General features: G+C 31.6%; 1 protein-coding gene across 1 annotated transcript in view; it reads left to right on the top strand.

Annotated features, from left to right (window-relative positions):
* LOC118202401 (uncharacterized) overlaps positions 1 to 23,534 on the top strand; it is a 108,395-nt gene that overhangs the window by 22,425 nt on the left and 62,436 nt on the right. Inside the window, exons 5-11 of the mRNA XM_085813729.1 lie at positions 556 to 699; positions 806 to 1,045; positions 1,723 to 1,790; positions 1,904 to 2,045; positions 2,209 to 2,339; positions 17,096 to 17,271; positions 20,716 to 20,852. Coding sequence (XP_085669855.1) covers positions 556 to 699; positions 806 to 1,045; positions 1,723 to 1,790; positions 1,904 to 2,045; positions 2,209 to 2,339; positions 17,096 to 17,271; positions 20,716 to 20,852 — 1,038 coding nt within the window. The remainder of the gene's footprint in view (positions 1 to 555; positions 700 to 805; positions 1,046 to 1,722; positions 1,791 to 1,903; positions 2,046 to 2,208; positions 2,340 to 17,095; positions 17,272 to 20,715; positions 20,853 to 23,534) is intronic.

Genomic DNA, 23,534 nt, shown 5'->3' with positions numbered 1-23,534 from the left:
ATTTTGATACCCTTTAGATCATAATTGTTCTTTATTTCATAAATTACGGTTTCGTATTTCTAATTTTATAATTTCTGCATGCCATCTTACCAGATTTAAACTGATTATCTATAATCCGGAAAAATCGATAATCTGTAATCGCCGAAGTCCCGACGAGTCCGGATTAACGACTTTTGACTGTATATTATAGCTTCTTTTAAAGTACATTTTGCTGTGTATGCAATATTTCAAATAAGTTCTCAGGTATGTTTTTCTGCCAGTTATTGCCAATTTTATGACAAACTTTATTCTCTGCCAGCTGTGATTCTTACAGAATATTTGGTTTTTTTAATTCATAAATTGCATCTCATTGGTAATTATAAAAAGCAGCTTTGTGTTTTTATTATAAAATGTTAAAACCAAATCCTTCAAGCACTTTAGTAAATACTTGTTTATTGAATAAGTTTTGGAATTTTTTCAAGCTCTTTTAAGTAATTATTATTATTAATTTAGTACTCTATATTATAGATAGCTATTTCATATTTTTGATTTCTAACCAGTTTGTTTAACCTATAGAGACAATTGCACGAAATCCTTTTGCTACACTAAATACATATTATGACGAACACTGGATGGAAAAGCAGGAAACAGCATTTACAGTATGGTTGAATTATATTCTGACTCCTTCTGATGGCACTGAATCATCACCTGATATTAAAAGTTAGTTTCAATTTTTAATATTATATTAAATGATTAATAAACTAATTTCATTGTTAATGTTGTTCATTGATTCATGTTCATTGTTTTCATTTAATTCTTATTTTAGTTGATTCTGCTAAAATTTGGATTGAAAGTCTGAAGAATATGTGTTCTGTTCCTGCTCCATCTAAAGAAGAACTTTCCTTAAAAACATATACAGCAATTAAGCAGCTTAATAAGTTACGAAAGTCTTCTTGTAATTTATTTCAGTCTGAAGACATTGCTAAAGTGGTCAAGAAAATTGAAATGGAAGTTGATTTAAAAAAAATCAGTGTGCGAAAAGATCGTGCAATTCATGCTGACCTTGGTAATAATTTGTATTTCTACACAACTGTATTTTGCATGTTTTAAGTTTATATAAGCCAACTAATTTTTTTTGTATAATTAGAAGTATTCATCATAAGTATTATTAACTTATTAATCTTTCATCATGTTTAATAGATAAAGTCAATTTCATGATGATGAGTAAAATATGTATCGGGGTATAAATTTATGTGCATTAATGCTGTTTCTTCAAATTTTTCTTTTCCCCATTCCTCCTCCCCTTGTCTATTATCTTTTATGTTGTTTATTTATTAAGATACAATTTTGAATCGTAGTGCAAGCACTATGATTGTTTGCATAAAGAAAATAATATAGTAAGAAAGGGCTTAAATGCAGCTTAATGGGTAATATGAAAAAGTATTTGTGACATTGCAGTAAAATATAAAGAAAGAGTAATTCTATGTGATACAATGTCGGAACCAGATTTTTATTTGTTGCTTTAATCAATATTTTTACATTCCTTTAATGTTTCTCTCATGCATTTTCTTAATTTTTCATGTCTGTTTTGGGGATTGATTTAAAATCTGATTTTTATTCTTTTACCAATATTCACTCAACATATTTAATATCACAGATTAAAGAATAATAACTTTTTACTAACTGATAATGTACAGATTTTTGTAACGAAATAAATTTTAAACTCGTTTTACGTATTTTCAGGCATTAAAAAGACTATATTAGAGATGCTGCTGTCTTATAATCCATTGTGGCTACGTATTGGACTTGAAGTAAATATATATTGATGTTTTTAGAGCTATCATCTAAGTTGTTCAGAGCTGTAACTTCATGTACCTATTTTTTATTAATAAAGCATTGTATTGGATAATTTGTTTATTTTCAGACAATATATGGGGAGATAATAACTCTTCAAAGTAATTGTGATGTCATTGGTTTATCACGTTTTATAATACACAGATTCCTCAGTAATCCTGAAATAGTTGAGAAATATAGTCATCCATCAGTTATAAATTATTACAGAGAAGGTATTTTACCATTTCTTAAATTATCCAATTATGTAAGACAATCTGTTTGCGCAACTTTGCTTCTTTAAAATTTTCCTTTATACAAATTTTCTTTGTTTGCTATGAAAGTTATATATGTATTTTGGATTTGTAGTGGGCATTGTATATTATTACTTTCTTTTAGGATATGAAGATGAGCTGAAGCGTTTTGTACTTAAAAAATTCCTTATCCTTGTATTTTTCCTGGATGCTGCTAAAAGTTCTCATCTGATTGAGCATAATCCATGCCTTTTCTGTAAAAATTCATTGTACAAAGTGAGTAATTTCATTTTTGCCTTCGCTGTGTATTGTATTTCAAGCTCATTGATAGAAAAATCTATTTAGTTGTAATTGATGTAATTATTTTCTGATATTTGAAATTTATCTTTTGTAATAAGTGTGTACTTCTAATTTTATTTGCAGGTTTATAGATTTTTAATTTTATGTTAAATTCTGTTAGATATTTTGTATAATATTAAGTATGGTTCTGTGTTTCTTCTTTATTCCAAATAATTAGGGAAAAATTATGTTTTCATATAAAAGTTGATTCTCATTGTAAAAATTGCTATAAATAAATATTTATCATGAGAAGAGATGTAATTGAAATTGTATTTAAAACAGACATAACATTAACGAGTTTTTAATCATAAAGATCCCCCTTTTTTTCCGTTATTGCTAAAAGATTAATTTTATGCCTAGAATTAAGATTGTATTAAAGTAAATAAGTAATGTAATGCATTACTTCTTATTAGAAAACCAAATAAATTTTCATGAAAAAAATTTCTCTCTGACATTCCCCTGCTATTTTTATGCAAATGCTGATTACATTTTCTTCATTCTTTAAATATATAATCAGCTGAAGAAGGGCTTATAGTTTCTACCAATAAATTTTTGATTTTGAATAAATATGCCTGTTTATAAAATCTGATATAAAAAAATTGCATTATGATTTATAAATTATTTGAGATTCTTCTGCATAATGATCTGTTATGTGGTGACCTGTTATATAAAATATTTACATGTTATTTTTGATGAAAGGTCATAAACAACTTAAATCTTATTATTATCATGAAAACTTTAGGTATAAATCATCTTTCCAAACGGGGAATCTACATTTCTCAAGAAATTACATAGCGTACCTTAATTCACTCTGTAGCTTAAATATCATTGGTGTCATTGTTGTAAATCATAAATGTCTAATAGCAGCATTCATATCTTTTAAATCTATAGGTGATTTGGATCTGAGCTGTAGCCAGTTGGGGGAAAAGATATTTTAAGTTTTCACCTAATTCTCTACCAGTGCACCTTATCACTATTTTGTTATTCTAAATATCAGTTTTTTTAGATGGCTTTTTTATAATGAAAATGTACTGTTATCACATAAGATTCATATTTATTCTTAAAAGTTCTTAGGGTTTGGAAAAGTAATTGTAAGTCCTTAATTTCGGCCAAAATTTAGGAAGTCTTTAATTTTACTCAGCTGGCATTTCCATTTATTTTCTGTGACACTTATTCTTAGTGTGAATGAACATTATTTCAGTTAATGCAGCTTATAATTGAGACATCACTAACTGGTATTGTAAACAACTTGGAACAATCAGCCACCCTAGAATGAAAGTTTCAGAATATCTGATTGGTTGTTTGCTCAAGCTTTCAAAGAAATATCAACAAGAATGTCTATTGGGCTTCGATTTACTGTGACAGAAGATGACATTCAGAAATGTCGGTCAAATTTCAGGAAAATCATAACTTGTATTCACAATTATTAGAAATTCTTTAAGGATATCCCCCCCCAAAAAAATAGACATGAATAATGCCCTCAAAAGAGGAAGAATGCTCTGAAAGAGTCTGTGACAGTTAGATGTCGACAGGATAGTTAGCCGACACATACAATTAATCGACTGGACTTTTTGCCAGGATGTATATTTAGCCGATGTGGGCTGTTGGCCGACAGTACTTTTAGTTGACATGTACACTACTCAAAAAAAAAAAAAAAAAAAAAATGGGACAGTGCTATATCTCCCGTTCTACTGGGTCGATTGACAAAATTCAAATTGCGTTTTTCATGTCTCGAAAGCGCGACTTAGGATATATATTAGATTTATATATAGCACTGTTCTAACATAGGTATTTTGACACAAAATCGGACTTTTTCTGAAATAACATACCAAATTTTTTCCATATTTCGATTCTACGTCTCAAATTATGCCGAAATACCAAGTTTTGTAAAAATTGTACGAGTAGTTTTTAAAATATTAGCTCTCAAAATTTTAGCTCCTCAATGTTAATTGAATTTGGCAAATATTTATTAATATCTCTTTTTTTATTAAACTTTTTTGATTTTTTCTCTCACATTGCAAAATTTAGGTTCATTCCAAATAAAATTTATCCATTTTTTGTGTTTTATTTTTTTAATTTCTATTTTTAAAAAATTTTTATAAATTTTTCGAAAAAAAATTTGAATTATAACCTATAAAATTTTTATCATCATCTTAAAGTAGGTGTATTTTTAAGCATATCTGCAAAAAATTAGACTTTTTTATTCAAAATTTTCTAAGATATACACGAGTTTACATATTTTCGAGTTTTGAAATTTGGCATCTTTTTTTGAACGATAATAACGCCAAATGTGGTCTATGGATTTTTGTTACAGTGAATTGCCACAGCTATTTTTAACCTTAAATTTCAAGTAAGATTTTACGGAGAATTAATTATATGACATTTTTTCCCTCAATGAAGCGTAATAAATATTTATTAATACTTATGAAAAGCTATTTTTTTTTTAAATTATAGATGATATTATTCAAATTTTTAACTTTTTTTTTTTTTTAAATTTCTCTCTATCTTCCTTTTTAAAAAAAAATAAGAGTAAATTTTTACCTTCGGCGTTTTATCGTCTGCTACTTTACTTCTTTTAAATCGAATTGTCTAAAACTGAGAATTTTCGTTTGATATTTATTTGAATTTTATGACATTAACTGCATAATTTATTTCTAAACAAACTGTTGCTTTTGAAGTGGCTGAAAGAGCGACTGATACTATCATCCACATTTTTAAAGCACAGTATATTTTTATAGAAACATAAGATTTAGAATAATCATTTTTATAAAAGTCAAATTATGATATAAACATACAGCCCTCTAGAGACTGAATTAATGGAAGTTCAATGGTTATGTAGAAATGATCTGCAGCTACTTAATGGCTGTATAAGTCAGCAGATTCTGTGGACAAGTAAGAATAATTCTATAAACGCCACCCAACATTCAGGATTCAATTAACAACGAGGATACGATGTTTATTAAATGAATTTAAGAAATTTTAAAACATAAAAAACCAACTCATTTTTATCCTAAAATGTATTTTTGTGCGTAGCATATTTTCATTATATCCTTAAAATTCTAATTTAGAATGTAATTGTCAAGAACTGAATCCTAATCATCAGTAATATAATAAGTAATTATTACGGTTATTAATAAATCCTTCTTATAAAGTAATTGCAAATATTTCAAAAAACTTTGTCTGAATGGAAATATTTTTCTATGCAAATATTTAAAATTTTATATTAATCAAGATTGCACACGATATTATTTATTTGCACTTCAATTCTTACCGTCAGTTCCAGTAGAAGTTACAAATCAATTATATTTAATTAAGGATTGGATTGGATTGGATTATTTAATTATGGCAAAGCACACGAGGGCTATCTGCCTAAAGGGATGGATGCCATCGTGGAGGACTTTCTAAGGTAAACTGGCTCGTATACACGTTATACATGGGGAAAACCACGAAAACGCCGATGCGGCGAGCCCGTTCCCGAGATTCGAACCTCGGACCGAACTACCAATGATCAGCGTCTTTACCGCTCGGCCGCTGGTGGGCTATTTAATTAAGGAATGACCATCTAAGTTTAGAAACAGCGTACCGTAACAGCAATTCAATTATTGGCACCGTATCTTTCATGTTACTCCCGACTGGCAAGCTACATGATTTTTAATGAGTATTCGGGTTTTGCTAGTAACTTCCCTTGGAAATCGCGCTTAAACTAGATTAGTTGGTTATTTGAACATAGAAAAAACATGGTAGCTATTTGATTAAGATGCTTTCATAGAGAACCTTTGTAAAGAGAACCTAGAAAACTACGAAAACCAACTATGCAGCCTGGGTTAGATGTCGCAGCAAACAATTAGTATTTAACAATCTTCAAATGCTACGCGACTGATGAGGCTCCAAGTAAATCTCCAATTTAATATTTTATTTGTAAATATTTAAAAAATATTGTTGTTCTTAGACACAAGCAGAATTTAAGTTTTGTTAACTCGTTAGTAAACTACCAAGCCGTAGTGCAAATGAATATTCAATTTCTTTTGCAATAATTGTATTCACTTAATATTCTTGGAATAGGAGCTAAAGAAGGAATGTTCTCGGAAGATTAAAGAAGTGTTTAAATCCAGTGATATTACGTTTGTCTTACAAGCTTTGGATCAAAACGATTCTGCAATTGCCCGAGTAGTTGACTTGTAAATGGCTGTGAATTAAGCAGATGACTTTTAATCTTACGTTTTCTGACTGAAAACGTATTCCAAATGTTTTGTCAAAAATGTCAAAAAAATTGGTATGTTATTTCAGAAAAAATCCGATTTTGTGTCAAAATACCTATGTTAGAATAGTGCTATATATAAATCTAATATATATCCTAAATCGCGCTTTCGACACATGAAGAACGCAGTTTGAATTTTGTCAATCGGCCCAGTAAATCGGGAGATATAGGACTGTCCTTTTTTTTTTTTTTTTTTTTTTTTTTTTAAGCAGTGTACATATAGACAAAAACATGCGACAATGTTTAGTTATATTCGTCCATATTTATCTGAAAAAAGGGACTAACACTAATGAAGCTATGAATTTTAAAATTAAACAGAAAAGCAGTCTTATTTTGGAGTAGATTTTAAAATCACAAATCGACAATAATCAGACATAGGTCTCTATCCGATTTTAGTTTTGTTTGATTATGGCAAAGCATTTGAGGGCTATCTGTCTAAGAGGACGAATGACTTTTTAAGGGAAACTGGCTTGTATACACATTACACATGGGAAAATCCACAAAAATGCAGCCAGCCCATTTGCAGGGATTTGAGCCCTGGACCGAATTACCAATTGTTTAACAACTGTACCACTCGGCTGCTGTTGGATCCGATCTCTATATTTCAGTAGTGGGAAAGAAAATTTCAGCAGCTGGAAGGGCAAAATGATTTTATATGGAAAGAAATGAGTAGAGCAAAGCGAAAACAAGTATAATGGAAGTTGTCGGGAATTTTTTTTAAAATAAGAGGGCAGTTCTTGAGCTGGTCACCATGCATATCACTTTGATAACACAGACGGCAACAAGTTGAATCCTTGATTCCAGTCTGATGTAAATAATCATGGCCAGTTGTCAAACAAAAGCAAGTGACTCTAACAGCCCGAGGCAAGATGTGGAGATTTTATTCCTTTTGTTGAGCAAGGGTATTCCATTTCTTATCCACTGCTGCATCAACATATAAGCATATTCTGCTATTTTTCATTTTATTATACATAATTGTTTTAATATTACGCTAAGGTTAAAGGGGAATCAGGTTGGGCCATAAGGGGTCTGGCCATGGCAAGTCTATCTGCCTACTCATTTCCAAAAATATCACAATGGCTTGAAATCCACTGAAGAGCAATGCTCATTCTTTTGTCCCTTAGCTCAAAAAGTTTCATTTTACAAGAATAAAACCTGGGCATTTTCACTATAGTTAGAATTGGTAAGTGACAAAATTGCACCCTATGAACCGATAAAAAATCACAATAATATTTTGATCTGGGCTGTTTTTTAATTTATCAATTGCATATGTTATGGCTGCTATATGACCATAAAAATTTTCACAGTACCTTCCAACAGCACAGCTAATATTAAAATTACTTGAATAGACTTTAGCATAGGCATTTTTTATTGCATTTTCTGCTAAATCTTCTGTGTAAATATGGAACCACTTGCCTGGAGGATATCTGTAATGTATGGGAGAGCAGTTTTAACTCATTTCGAGTGTAATGATGTTTGTTGATATTCCAAACAAGATCCAGCTGTTTTTGCAATTTATATAAATTTAAAATGGCATTCCACTTATGTGAGAAAACCTGATGATTGAGTGTAGGAATATCATAAGTATCATAAATATCACCTTGATTCGAAGGGAAGGATATATGAGTCTTTAGTCTTTCACTTGCTAGTCTAGTTTAAATAATTTTCTTTTAAAAAATAATGAAATATGGAAAAGCTAAGATATTCAAAATTTGAAAATAATGAAAAAATTATGTCATTAACTAAAAAAGAAAATTTTTTGTTAATGTGAAAGATCTCTAGGAGATATTTTCCCCTCCTTTCTGCATATGTTCATGGTATAATTGTAAGCATACTTGATGCGTATTTGAGAGGTTTGAATCCCGGCAAGGGCATTGCTCATTTTACATATCTCATGCTTCAAAATAATTTGACTCTGCAGCGGTGCCCAGACTAAAAGATCGTGGATGATAATTCGTCACCACTAGGATTTGGCAACTGGGTCTCCTAATCCCCAGTAATACAGAGAAGTATATAGGCATTTTCTCCCTGCTTTCTGCATTCCTTCATGGTGTAATTGGAAGCATACTCGACACATATTTGAGAGGTTCAGGGTCCAAGTTTTGGCGAGGGTATTGCTCATTTTTCGTGTCTCCAGCTTCAAAATAACCTAATGATTCTAAATCTCTCAGAAATCCAATTTTCTAGCTGCTTACAATTAATAACTTTTGCAGATCGAAAGTCAGTGCTGTGATTAAGTGCCCAATTGTGATTAGCTATCGGAAACTTTTATTTTTTATTTCAAAATTGCAATTCATGTTCTATTACGAGAAATTTCAACTTTTTCAGTTCAGTCAATATATGTTAATAGAATAAAATTATTAAATTTATGTATCCTTTATTTTTTACAAGAAATATAGTTTTGGTTTGTCAGAAGGCTAGTAGCTGCAAAGGGGCGCTATTTATCTTTTTAACAAATGGCATTTTAGGAGCAAAACGTAATGGATATAAAAGTAAAGTAAAGAGAGAACTCCCTTTTTCACTTCCTTCTACGAGGAAGGAAGTATTGTAATAACAAAAACTTCCGGGTACTATATTTCAAAATATCCAATTTGACTGCTATCGAATGCAATTTAATAATGTTCTTGCATGACCTTTGTACCTAAGAACATAATAAAGGATTCTTTTTTCCCCAAACGAATTATAAAGCTGATTTAAAATCGATTCAGAAGTGTTTTTTTTTTTTTTTTTTTTTTTTTTTGTGGCGTATGTACGTAGGTACTTATCCTGCATAACTCAAAAACCAGTAGCCTCAGAACATTGAAATTTTTTATACAGGACTGCTATAACATGTAGTTTTGCACCTATTTTGATTGCAATCGGCCGCACAAACACACCTACGTCACACAACGAGAAGGAAGGTTGGTAGGACACGGTGGGGATTTGCACCTTTTCAAATTTTTTCACGATGCAAAGGATGGCACCTCCCAGGTCAGTTTTTTCGTTTCTTTTGTCTGTGTTTTTTTGGTCCTAATAAGACCCAACGACGTTTGTTTTCTTACAAATTAAATTGCATATTAATTTGATTTCAGCACCATTCTCTTTATAAAAGTTCTATTTTCTTTAAGCTGCGCAGGACCAGCCCGTACGTTGTTGTAATTTTTTGACTAATAGCAGACCGCTATTTATTTTATTTTGACTTTAATTTTACATTGATCGGAGTTGCAATTACATTCTTAACACCCTAATGTGTTTTTCAGCGGACGCGTCGGGAAAAAGGAACAGAGCAGTGAAGCTCCAAAAAGATTTATTCGGGACTATTCATGTTTTTTATTAAAAAAAAAATTTCGCATCAAACAAGAGCTTCAATGGTCTGTTTCGGCGAAACGCGTAATGGTATTTAGCCTAGTTCGACGCTCAATCATTTTTCCCTTGAAAAGCCTGGCAGAGGGTACGAGTGGGTTAATTTACCATTTTCCGCTTTGTAATTATTGTATTTTTGCAATTTATGTTTTCATTATAATTTTTGCATTTTATGTTTTGGTATATTTTTTCCGTCAATCTATTTTTTATGTGTATTAACTTTTCATATATATTTTTTCCGTCAATCTATTTTTTATGTGTATTAACTTTTCACATATCACAACAGTCAGATATTTTTTCGTGCGTTCGCATGTCTTCCAACATTAATTTTAATGTTTTGTTTCGCGTGTTTACAGTTTTTTTCCAGTTTTTCCACATAAATTTTTTAAAAAAAATTCTTCTTTGTTCATATTTTAGTAATACAGCGTTGAACTATTTCGTGAAGCTACAGCTCCTGGTTACTTTTTAGCAAGATCGCTACAATGTTTCTACCTACTATTTCGTATCTTTTTGCAGCATTATGCGCAAAAAATTTTTGAGACCAAATAGGTCTTACGTCTCATTACTAGTTATCTTTACAATTTCTATTTCAATTATATATATATATACCCACTCTGTTACTCGGCTCAGTAAGCTCAGTTTTTTTTTTTTTTTTTTTTCCTTGTATGTTGGTAAATTGTGCATTTTTTTGCTTTAAAAATTATTGACATATGTTGCTCTCTTATCTTCTGGTTAATGTTTTTATGCCTTTAGTTAATCTGCATGCAATATTTGTAGAATTATCTGCAATTTAAAAGTTGTTTAAGTGCAGCTACGCCTAATTTTTTTTAACATAGAAACCATATTTGTTTACATTTGAAACTTAGCAGAATAGTGAATTAATTCTTTCTGTACCTTCAGGGTCTTTTTGCCGAGTGAGACCAAAAGTAAGCTTTTAGTTTTGTGCACCGAAAAATCTGCTTTCTTGCCTGCTGGCCAAATTGTTTGTGTTTGCGTAGACACTGTGATTGTAAAAATTGGTTTTTAATTGTTTGAACTGTACTTGGTGTTTTATGTTTTTCTGTATCTTTCAATTTTTAAGGGCCCACCAGTGGCCGAGCGGCAAAGTTGCTGAACACTGGTAGTTCGCTTCGAGATTCGAATCCCGCGAACGGGCTGGCTGCATAGGCGTTTTCTTGGTTTTCCCCATGTGTAACGTGTATACGAGCCAGTTTCCCTTAGAAAGTCCTCCAAAAAGGCATTCCTCCTATTAGGCAGATAACCCTTTGGCTTTGCTATAATCACACAGACACATACACTTTCAATTTTTAATGAAAATGTTCTGAGCTTTTATGTATTTTTGCCTTGCTGCAAAGTGAGAACTGAATTAATTTAATGAGAAATATATCTCTAGTGAAATTTGAGGAAATAAGTTTTTCTTATTAGCAGCAAATATTGTTGCCACTCTGTCTTGGACAGACGAGAGTGTTTACGACTAGCTCATGCGCATTATGTAAGTGGCTCTGAATCACCCGTGAAAAACTGTTTCTTTTTTATTTAATTTCTTATATGTATTGTTTTAGATTTATTATAGTACAGTCAAAAGTCTTTAATCCGGACATCCATAATCCAGAATGATCTATGATCCAGACCTCAAAGCTAAAAACTTTCTGCACATGCGTAGCATTTACGCATGCGCATATGCGTTTACACAAGCGCATAATACCTTTACGCATGCACGTTTAATGTATAACGAACGGTATAAGCTAAGATAAATTATCTAATTATCTATTTCAGTTAATGTTGCAGATTGCAACGTTCTTTAATCTTCTAATTGGTTCCGGCTTATTATTCTTTGCCAGACTGTTAGAGCAATTTTATAAAAGTAAGCTTGAACTTTCGATTATATCACAAAGAATTTCCGATTCTGGGTCTGCCAAAGGATCTACAAAGCGAAAGCATGTTTCGATGGCCATCAAACAAAACATGGAATTGCTGCGAAAAAATGGATAAAGGCATATCCTTTGTTTCTCTAACCATTCAGAAATCTGTTTATCAATTTTAGGCTGCTCTGCGGGGGGGGGGGACATCGCGGCACTCAATGAACTGAAAGTTGATCTGTTAGCACTATCCTTATCTTCAGGGCAGATGTTTTTATTTTATTCGGCTTATAATTTCTTACTAAATGTAGTATTTCATCTCAATGTACTCCGTCTTTGATATGATTTAAATCAAATTCCTCGTCATTGTAAATATCACGAATACATATCAAATAGTTTTCTGGTTACAATTTTCTAATTTCGACTATGCGTAATGTATGCTTTGCACATGCGCGCGTTGAAAGAAGTGTTTAATAAAATAAACAAATAAATATTAAGCTCTTTATTTATTTATTTATTTTTTTTTTTTTTTTTTATTTTGATACCCTTTAGATCATAGTTGTTCTTTGTTTTATGGTTTCATATTTTTAATTTTATAATTTCTGCATGCCATCTTACCAGATTTAAACTGATGATCTATAATCCGGAATCGCCAAAGTCCCGACGAGTCTGGATTAAAGACTTTTGACTGTATTTGAATAGAATGTGTGGCAATGATTAGATAATTGCTCAGATGATATAAATTTTTTGTATTCTGAGTTATGAATGAGATGTAACTGGGTTACGTGAACCTAGTGCCAGTGTCGCTATGGTAAATAAATAGAGTGAATTTTAAGGAGTGCGTTTATCCTGTTATGGTTTATGTGCTTTCAGTGAAGTAGATTTAATTCAATTCACTAAGTTTATATGAAATGCAGGAAAAGTGCATATAATTTAATATTCCGTACCAGAAACTGTTGAGTACATATCAATTTTTTTTTAAAAAATATTTTCAACTACCATTTGAAAAATTTCAACATCCTGTTTCATAGTATTTCTAATAATTTCCTATACACATTGCGTTGTATGTTTTATTGGTAATGCATGCCTCGTATTGACTTCATGACAAATAGTACTGGCCTCATATTTCACTGAATTCATCATAAGTAGCTCTAACCTCATATTTCATTAAAAACTTTCATGCTTCGTTAAAAACTTTTCAACTTATTATTTAAAAACTTTATTTACACTATGCCAGTGGAAAATTACATTTTATCGGCTTATAGGCATGTTTTGATCTCACAGACATAGTTGTCATTTGTTACACAGGTTTCATTTTAAGGTTATGGAAACTGCCAGTTCACTTCTAATTTTTTATATGTTCGTCAGTGTTCTTGCTTTAGAATCAAAATTGTTTAGAGTAATTTTTTTTTAGTTTGTTTGCTCCTTTATGCAAAATCATGTCACGCTGCCAACTAAAAAATATCTTTTTTTATTTTTACGTATACCATTCACCTAATGTGCTTTTCAGAATGCTTTCTTTTTGAGAAACTAATTATTTGAAATCAGTTTCCATTGCGGGAGGATTTTCTGCTGCGGACAGAGCTTGCATTTTTGGTAGTAATGCTTTCTTCTATACACCACTTAATACGGCACATAAAAGTTGGGCCTATTTACTGGTTTCGTAGTATCTAATGCTCTTTCTGTTATCCCTTTATCTAGATACTCGCTTAAAGCTTCTTTGTATTTTAAATTAGAGATCACTTGGGGTCACGTGATATGAACCGGCGAATCAGGATGTTAAACCATGAGATCATAGTAAATTCTTAATTTAATGCCTTTTTACAAATTTATTGCCGTTATTTATTATCTTTTTATAAATTTTAAATGATATTAAAATGTTATGCCTTCAAAATAAAAAATTCTTAAGAACTAACATTTGTTAACATTAATGTGTATACTGTATGTTGCCGCCAATAAAGTCTGCTTAGCGAGATTTGCGCCAGCGAAACGGAAATGTACCAAAAATGTTAACAAATGTTAGTTCTAAGAATTTTTTATTTTGAAGGTGTTGGCTTTAGTTTTCCACATGCAAATTTTGATCGGAGGTCAATCGGCGGTAAGCTAACGTGGTTGCCGCTGATTGGCCGATGACGCCAAGATCGGCGTTTTGGCCGAGTATTATATATATATGTACGCCGGTATCGGCGAATGTCTTGTTCTCTTGTGTTATTATGAGTTAGCATAATGCTAGTTTGCTTTCAATCAAATGATTTTAAATGTAAAGGCTACAGTGTTAGCTTATTTTATTTACAGAATAAAGCATGAATTTTATTTAGATTAGTCTTAGCTTTATTTAAGGGAAGCAAAATATGCTTTGTCTTTATCATCACCACTGCCAACAGAAGGCATAAACATTTTAATATAGTTTAAAATTTTGTAAAAAGCTAATAAATAAAGACAATAAATTTGTCAAAAGGCATTAATTTAAGAATTTACTATGCTTTTATGGTTCAACATCCTAATTCGCTGGTTCATATCACGTGACCCTGAGTGATCTCATCTCACTTAAACTACGCTACAAAAATCTAATTATCTACGTCAATTTCAAGTTAAATCTTAATTTAGAATACAAGTTTAAAATGCAAGAATTATTTCAATTCATACGAATAGCTTACTCAGAAGTTATGTAAAACCGCGGTGCTTTATTTCGCTAGTGAATTCTTGTTAGAATTGATGAATTTAACCCTTGACTTTGCCTTTTCTGTACTTTCGCCTTCAGGTGTGCAGTGTGATTGCTTCATAATTGACTTAATTACCGCGAAGGACATAAAATGGAACTATCTGGTAAAAATTCTGTGTAATTGTATGACAGTATTGAAAGAAACAATCAATCTGATAAGAAATGGCTGGGACTTGTTTTGAAAATGAGGCACAAAAGGTTACCAGCAAGGATATTCCATTTGGCATCAGTTGTACCATTGCCAGTGACTTTATCGCCTGCGCCAGCAAAATGGAAAAGTACCACATTTTTTATGTTATACTGTGTGTTATCGCCAATAAAGTCTGCTTGGCGAGATTTGCGCCGGCCAAACGGAAAAGTACCAAAACTTTTAATGTGTCTTGACATTGTCATAAATCAATCCACAATGCATTAATTGTTTCTAATATAGCAAAACTTCAAAGCTTCCTGTCACCAAATACCCAAATGCTGAGTTGTAGCACTAAATTTGTATTGGGTACATAAATTTGTGCATAGCTTATGAAATTGAAAAATATTTCTGTTCCAAGAAGTAATTCAATTGTACCCGGTTTGTGAGAGTCTGGATCAGTTACATAACTATTTCTGGGATTGCAGTATTACAGGCATCAATTTATCTACTAGAAGGCATCAAATGCGTAATTTTTAGAATTATGAAAAAAATCTAGTTTACTATTGTACATTTTTTTCTTTATTGAATGTAATTGCACTCATTTTTGCTATCACCATAAAAACTCTACTGATATGTTTGCATTTTCCTTTTGCAAATGAAACTTTTCAGCTAATTCAGATGAACAAAGGTGGACCATGCTTCCATTATCAAGCAAAGTTCTGGCTGGAAATATTTTCTATTCATTTCCCTTAATGTAAACCATCACTATTGATAATAATATCCTATTCATTCTATTAGAATTTTCATTTACTTTAGCAGCTGTTATAAAACGTGTTATCCTTATCTATGTGTAACGAAAATATTATAAAAAATATCAGAACTACGCCAAGACTACCCGTCAACGGTTGTTCTGCACAGGTTCTTAATAGATACGTATATAAACCTTAATAATAATTAGACACAGTGAGTTTACTATTAGAATATCTGTTTACAATTTCAATATTTATAGAAAAAGAAATAAATCTTATCTACTTGAATTCTGCACATATTTCTTGACGAATAAACAACTTTGTTAACACTCGACATCAGTATTTTCACAGTAAAGCAGAAACTAGGATATTATTCAATAAACAGAACACAAATACAATATAATATCTCAATTCAATTCATATCAACATTAAATTCATAGAACACTTCTATCGCTAAGCAAACACGGATTAGAACGTGCATGGCAACGTCAAAAACTGATGCCATCCACAAAAAAAAGGATACATAAAACTCGCGTCATTAAAACATTAATACATTAAAAGTCTCTTGTTCATTCAATAAAGTTATTCATAAAACTGTCTCGTGGATATCTTCCGAAGTTTATTGACGGCATTACGTAACACTATGAGTGGCTTGGCATGGATGTTGAGTTTCTGGTTTTCCGTAGACTGGCTTGCGTCTGACCTTTGATCCAATGGAAAGGCTATTTCCCAACTGTTTTTATAATGTAAAATTATTACGGAAAAACATGCTTTCATCAATTTCAATGATCAAATTGCCTCTTCCCTCCATGTTCCACCAAAGAGTTGACACATTCTTCTTTCAAATTATTGTTTAAGTCCACAGTCGGGTTATAGATTGTTTCAACTGCTTATCATATTATTTCATCAAAAGCATTATTTTGCTGCAACAAAAAATTAATCTAATCTGTAAAGTATAACTTCATTTCATGATTTTTCAGGTAAGCTAGTAGGTAAGTCCCAAAATTACATCATAATTCAGTGTATTAGAATCGCAATAGTATCTGGTTGGAGAATTAATTCAAAGAACTGGAGCAGTATTCAATTTTTAACAAAAAGAGAAATGTATTTAATTCTTTATTTAAATAGTTTGACATTTATTGCCACTATGTAATTATATACTTTAATTTTATTTCCTTCTGGAAAAATACATACCAAATTCATATGTTCCCCCCCCCCAAAAAAAAGTATTCAGAGCAGGATTTCTCAAACTTTATAAATTTTGTACTGCATAAGTAAATTTATATATATATATATATTTTAAAAAAAAAACTGTGCCAATAGGGATGCCATTTTACATTCATTAAAATATTTTGTGTAAAAACAATGCTACCAAATATAATGTAATGTACCATTAGTAGTACACTGAGAACCATAGGCTGTGTTTGAAAAACCTTGATTCAGAGTTACTTTCAAAAATATTTTAAGATTTCTGACTTTTCTCGTTAAGTATATACATTTGTGCAAAATTACATAATGACATATTAATCGCAATGTATCAAATTATTATTAGTATTATCACTTGTGTGAAAGACGGAATTATTTTTATTTTAAAGCTTTTATGAATGAGTTTAATTCCTATTATATCCTACAGAGTAGCCGGGATTTTTTGCTCACCTTTTCTAGAGAATACTTAAGTGGTGAAGGGGATATCACAAAACATCTAAGATATTTGGGTTATACAGTTTCACATCAACAAACAACATTGGATGAGTTTGACTATGCAGTGAGAAACATTGCTAAAGATTTGCGCTGTGGATTGCGTTTAGGGTAAGTTTTATAGGTAATTTAAATATTAAATGCAAAGCATATTATGATGATGATTCTATTTTATGTAATTTCAATTATTTTTATAAATATCATTTTATTCTTTTCTAAAAGCATGTATACTTTACTTATATTTCTTACTACTTTTGGAAGCAATGATGTAAAACTTCATGCTTTTAATGTATTGAATCTTATTATTGTATTATTTATACTGACTGACTTGAATCTTTAGTCAGTTGAGTGCAGAAGCATGGAACTACAAAATATTCTCGAAATAAGATATTGTTTTAGAATAAAGTTATATTAGGGTTCATATGATCTTTAAAATTACTTAAAAGTCCTTGGGTGGTTCCCCTCCCCCTGGAAATGATTTTTGGTTCCAAAATCAGCAAGAAGTCCATAATTTTACTCAACTGAAATTTCGGTCTGTTTTTCTGCATCTGACATTTTGAGGGTAATGTATCATTTTGGAGGCATAGTTTTTGGTGAAGTAACTGGCAAATATATAATTGATGGATTAATAACATTTGAATTTTTTACTAAATATAAACGATTGAAACTTGAGATCTAGGCATGAGGCACTGCCTCGGCTGAAATGCGAATCATTTCAGAATTATTTCTTTTTTGTGAAGAGTTCATAAAATGCAAGGTAATCAAAAAAGTTCTTGCCATTTTGGACAGTCAGAAAGAAAAAGTCATAAAACAAATAATCACCGCTAATCCTGAAAGAAATCACCATCCATTATCATCCATTGTCTTTTGCCGACAAGTGGCTAGCTGTGTGATGCCATCACGGTAAAACTCAGGAGTCTTGGATGCAAAGAAGCCCGTGATGGCCTTTTCGAGGTCTGGCCGGTTGTCCAGGGAATGGAAAAGGTGGTAGTCTGTTCGCAGAAGGTCTGGGGAGTATGGTGGATGGGGTAGTGTCTCCCAGCCCAATTACTGGATAGTGTCCCGGTCCTCTTGAGCCACATGCGTATTGCATTGTCATGGAGAAGGATTACACCCTTAAGATTGACCAATGCTGGCTCTTTATACATCAGTGCCTGATGCACATGTTCAGACTGTTGCGAGTACAGGCCTGCTGTGATGGTTTGGCTCACTGGCAGGAGCTCCTATTTGGCCAGATACAGAGACTAGTCCACCAGATGCAGAGCGTGATTTTGCATGGGTGGAGAGAAGGTCTCACAGTGTGAGGCACATGGTTCCATGGTGACAACCAATATTTGGAACACCTGGGTGTGTCATACTGCATCCCTTTTCACAGCTGGTGAGTACTCGATCAAATATGGATGCATTAAGCAATTATAAACAGGCAGCAACACGCTGTTGCTTGTTTACATCGGGCAGTGAGTGAGGTACCCACTTGTTTAGCTTGTATGCCTCATCGTCCAACACATGTGGCTGACCACAGCGTGGTGCATCACGAAGAGACATATCTTGTGACCTGAACTTCTGGAACCATTATCTAACAGTTTGTTCATTAACAGCATCATCCCCATAGGCCTGGCAAATTCAGTAACTTGATTCTGCGGCTGACAGGCCCACTTTACAATCATACAGCAAACAACTCCGAATGAGCACCTTTAATGCATCCAATTCAATCAGTTGCTGTGTGAGTTAAGTTTGAAGTACTAATGCAACGCGCTATTGTACTCTTGGTAAATTTCCGGACTCGCATCCTAACCACTTCGTTGCCAAGTTTGGCAACTATTTTTATGTTGGGGTTCATTCTTCTGGTGTCATATCAGAAACAACGAGAACTTTTTTGGTTACTTTGTATTACGTGAAAAACTACTTTTTCCTTTTTGAAATAGGAGCTCTTTTATATGCAGTGCTAAATTTGCTGACTTATCAACATTTTGGCAATTTCAAGATCAGTTTGTAAAAAAAAAATTTTTATTCGGATATTTGCAGATTTTTTTATGATATTCTTTACAAACATAATAAAATTAATAAATATCATAAAAATAATGATAATATATTAAAATTATATTTAAAAAATAACAAAGCTAAACAATTTTATTTTCTGCTATTACTTCCCATTTTTGTGACTTACGGATATTTTGATTTAGAAAAATAAGTGAAATAATAAATGCTGTAAAGCACAGTTTCTGAAACAATTCTTAGGAAAAACAAAAAAGCTACTGTGGTTATTTTAAAATTAATTTCATTTGTCGTCTTTTATATTCTTTAATGATAAGAATTTTTCCCCATGTAATTATTTCAGAATATTTAAATGTGTACAAACTTTCTCTTGAAAATTGACTTCACACTTTTCTTTTCTAAACTTTTTTCCCTCCAATTCTTCTGATTTATTGCTCTTACATAGTCGGTAGTGATAATTTTCCTTTTAGATATTAAACCGTGCATCCTCAGAAGGTTTAGAAGTATTTGAAAGCAAGATTTATGGACCAAAATTCCATAAAATTCTGATGAAAAGATATGGTATTAACATGTAATGAATATGATTTAAAGGAAATTTGGGATGAATTTCTTATCCTTTGGAGAATTTTTGGAAGGGCAGTGAAAACAGAACTGTTTGAGTATTCTGTTTTAAATCCCAGAAGTCTGTCTTTTAACAAGTTTACCTTTCCTTTATTTTCTTATATTTCCACTAGATACAAGCATTGAAGCAAGCAAAGACTTGAAAACAGACAATTTATTAAGATTCATCTTATATGTCTCGCTGCACTATACATACCTCAGTGCCTGCTCTAGCACTGGCCCTGACCTTATATCATTTCATGTTTATTCTCAGTCCTCATATTATCAAAGAAATAAAATTATCAGTTTCTTATATATTTTCTGACCACAAGCAGTTCTTTAAATAACAGAAATCTTTAACTAAATCTGAAAATTCTAAAATGAAGAGAAACTGATTGAAGGGGGGGGGAAATGATTTTATAAAGAGAGAACATTTTTCTTCAAAGGTACATTGTTGAAATATTAACAAATTAGGAAATGAAGCTGAGACTATTGAGAACATTGATTTGTTTATTGAAATATATTAAATTAGAAAAAATGCTAAACAGAGGGAAGGTTATATGAATTAGCTAAAATAGCTGGCTAATTTTCAAATTTAAAAGACTAACATTTTTTATAGCTTTTAATGTATTATTATATTAATATCATTTTAGAATCAATATTATAAATTAAAATTGCTGTAAAATGTCCTTAGTGCTTTTTGAATAGGTATTTTTTAGAAATATTAGAAATCCAAGTTTTCATCTGCTTTATAACTTTCATAGATTTAGTAATCCTTAGTTGAGGGTTAAATCACCCTTTTCGGTTATGTTTCAGTTATTTAAAATTCATTTGAAATTATATAATTTAAGTTTAAAATTTCTACTGTTACTGTTTAACCCTGAAATGAGCCAAATATTTATGGAATATTATAAATACTGCATATAAAATTGATCAAGAATGATTTATTTCTTTGCCTAGTCGTGTGATTGAAATTCTTTTGCAAGACTGGTCACTTTCTCAGTCTCTGAGGGCAAATACCCTCAATCGCACTACAAAAATCCATAACAATGAGGTGGTATTAAAGGCTCTTCAGAATTCTTCTATTGAAATTGAAGGTAAGTAATCTGAATTGTTCAGTCTCTTTCTTTCCTTATAAGAACTGTAAAATAGGGTTTTGTTTCAGAAAGAAACAAAAATTCTTCAGTCTTAAATGAAAGTGAATGGTAATAAAAATTAGAGACGGACTATCCTCTCTAGAACTGATTAAATTTGCAAGGCGACTGATCCGAACCAGCTAAATGGAGTGGTAGGTCTTTAACCGCTTGCCTGATTATTGCGAGTTATCTTGGGTTTATATATTTTGCAGTTAATTATTATCCCAAGAAAACTCGGTCGAAGACAAATTTGCCAGTACGATTTGTTTTATCACAGTTTTTATCAGCCTGGAGGAAATGAAAGGAAATATTCAGCTTTGATAGGCAGTTTGCCAAGTTTGTTGGTTTCGCGGTTCTCTTGGCGGGGTTTGACACGTATTTTACCTATTGTATAGTATACGTCAGCTTGTGGATTAGTAATGTCTAAAAAAGGATGGTTGCATTGAAAAACTAATTTCAGAAAATCATCATGACGAGTTTTCTGACACATCCAGGAAAACCCAGCATTAGTCAAGTTAACCTCAAGGGATTTTCTAGATAGGGTTCGTATGGTCCTTAAAAGTCCTTAGGTTTTTTGGAATCGATTTTTGGTCTTTAAAAGTCCTTAATTTTGGCCAAAAATGGCAGAAGGTCCTTAATTTTAATCATCTGAAATTTCTGTCTGTTTTTATGACTGCCATTTTGAGTGTGAGTTAGTATTTTGAAGGACTAGTTTTGGCGATTCACTGACGTATATGGTTACTTTTAGAAAGGGTTACAATTTGTTCCTATTTCTAATATAAACGGTGGTATACTCAAGTTTTAAGCAAGAAGTGAAACATAAGCATTTCGAAATTCATTTTTGGTAATGAAGAACTCTTAACCACTTGCGCTAAAAAGACGTGCCACACACATTGAGATGTTTTTGTTTCAAACCACGCGCAAAAATGAAAATAACGTGGTGCACACATCACCTAACAACGAGAATGTTTGTTTCTCGAGTTACAGCTCTGGATTGCACTCGCAGATGCAGAGCAGCGTAAATGGGACACTTTACCGCTTGTTATATTGTAGCGCACGGCACCTAAACCGTGAAGTTTAGTCGTAGCACAAGTGGTTAAACAACTTTTCGCTTTTGGGGATGTCAATTCTTTTATTAAACGGTTCTAAATTTGGCGACTTTGGTAGGGATAATTTTTCTTTAGGAATTTAGACAATGAAGCCGGAAAAGTTTAGGAGGATTTGAAGGCTAGATTTATAGACCCACGATTCTAGAAAGTTAAAGAACTATGTGACAAAATGAAAAATGTCTCATGGTATTAACACATAATGGATGTATTTTACAGAAAGTTTGCGATGAATTTCTTACTTTTAGGAGAACGTCTGGAAGAAGAATGAAAACATAATATTTGAATATTTTACTTCTAATATTAGAATCTTTATCTTAACATGTTTATCTTCCCTTTTCTCTACTTTTCATCTGACACAAGCATGGAAAATATCAAAAAATGCTTCTGATCTTATCCCATGGACAGGTGTGAAATAAAAGGAATAAAAAAATTGAAAACTTAGATTAATCTAATGTTTTAATGTATCACGCACAGAGCTAGGGATTTTTCTACCTGATGCAATCTTTGTGGATCCTGAGTTCTGCTGCCTAGTGCCTTTCTAAATTTTTCTTCCAATGCCTGCTCTAAATTCTAAATGTTTTGTCATTTCTAGATTTTTTTTGCTTGGTGTTTCACTAAATTCTAAACATTCTGCTACACCAGCTCTGTAGCCGACCCTTACCATATATTTTTCATATTTCTTCTTTCATATATTTTTCATTTTCATATTTCTTTCATATTCTTTAGTAATATGAACATATATATATATATATATGTTCATATTACTAAAGAAATAAAATTAGGAGCTTTTTCTATACATTTTAAATGCATTTTTTTAGAATAACAGAAATCCTTATTTAAATCCAAAAATTCTAAAATGGAAAGGAATCATATTGGAGAAAGAAACTGAATACATAAAGAAAATTATTCTTCAAAGATATGTACAGTTATTATTATGTAAATTACCCTGTTGTTTATGATTTCAATCTTTACTATAATTTCCCATTTCTGTTTCCTCATATGATAGAGTTATTGAGCCAGCTTAAATTAAAATTAAACTTCATAGTCTTTGAACACTAACTCCACATGCATCATGATGATCTCTTTCTATACACAATGACTACTAGTCCACAAATTTTATTTTGAATTTTCTTGTTTAATTATATCACTATGAGCTACCAATTACATAATAATTTATTTTGTTAGCATCAGCACATGCCTTTATGTTTAAGTTCTTTTTAAATAAGAGGCTTATTTAAACCTTTGTCTGACATTGTATTTACTTTCAGACATGATTTGCTTTAAAATCATCATCATGAAAACTCGTCATGATTGCTTCACATCTGTCAGGGGGTTTTGGACTATTTAACTTTTACCAGATCAAGTAAATCCTCATAGGTACATTGTGGAGAGGTTGACAAGTTAGGAAATAAAGCACGCAGAAACTAGCGAGAGCTTTAGTTTCATATTGAGACAAATCTCTCATTGTTAGAAAAGATGCTTAAAGAGAAGTAAATCTATATAAATTAGCCAAAATGTCTGGAAAGGCTTCAAA

Source organism: Stegodyphus dumicola, chromosome 3 (genome assembly GCF_044657685.1).
Source record: "Stegodyphus dumicola isolate Sdum_Otavi_A_Nest chromosome 3, ASM4465768v1".
NCBI lineage: Eukaryota > Metazoa > Arthropoda > Arachnida > Araneae > Eresidae > Stegodyphus > Stegodyphus dumicola.
The sequence above is the reverse complement of the archived record's forward strand: the minus strand, read 5'-3'. Positions and strand labels throughout refer to the sequence as shown.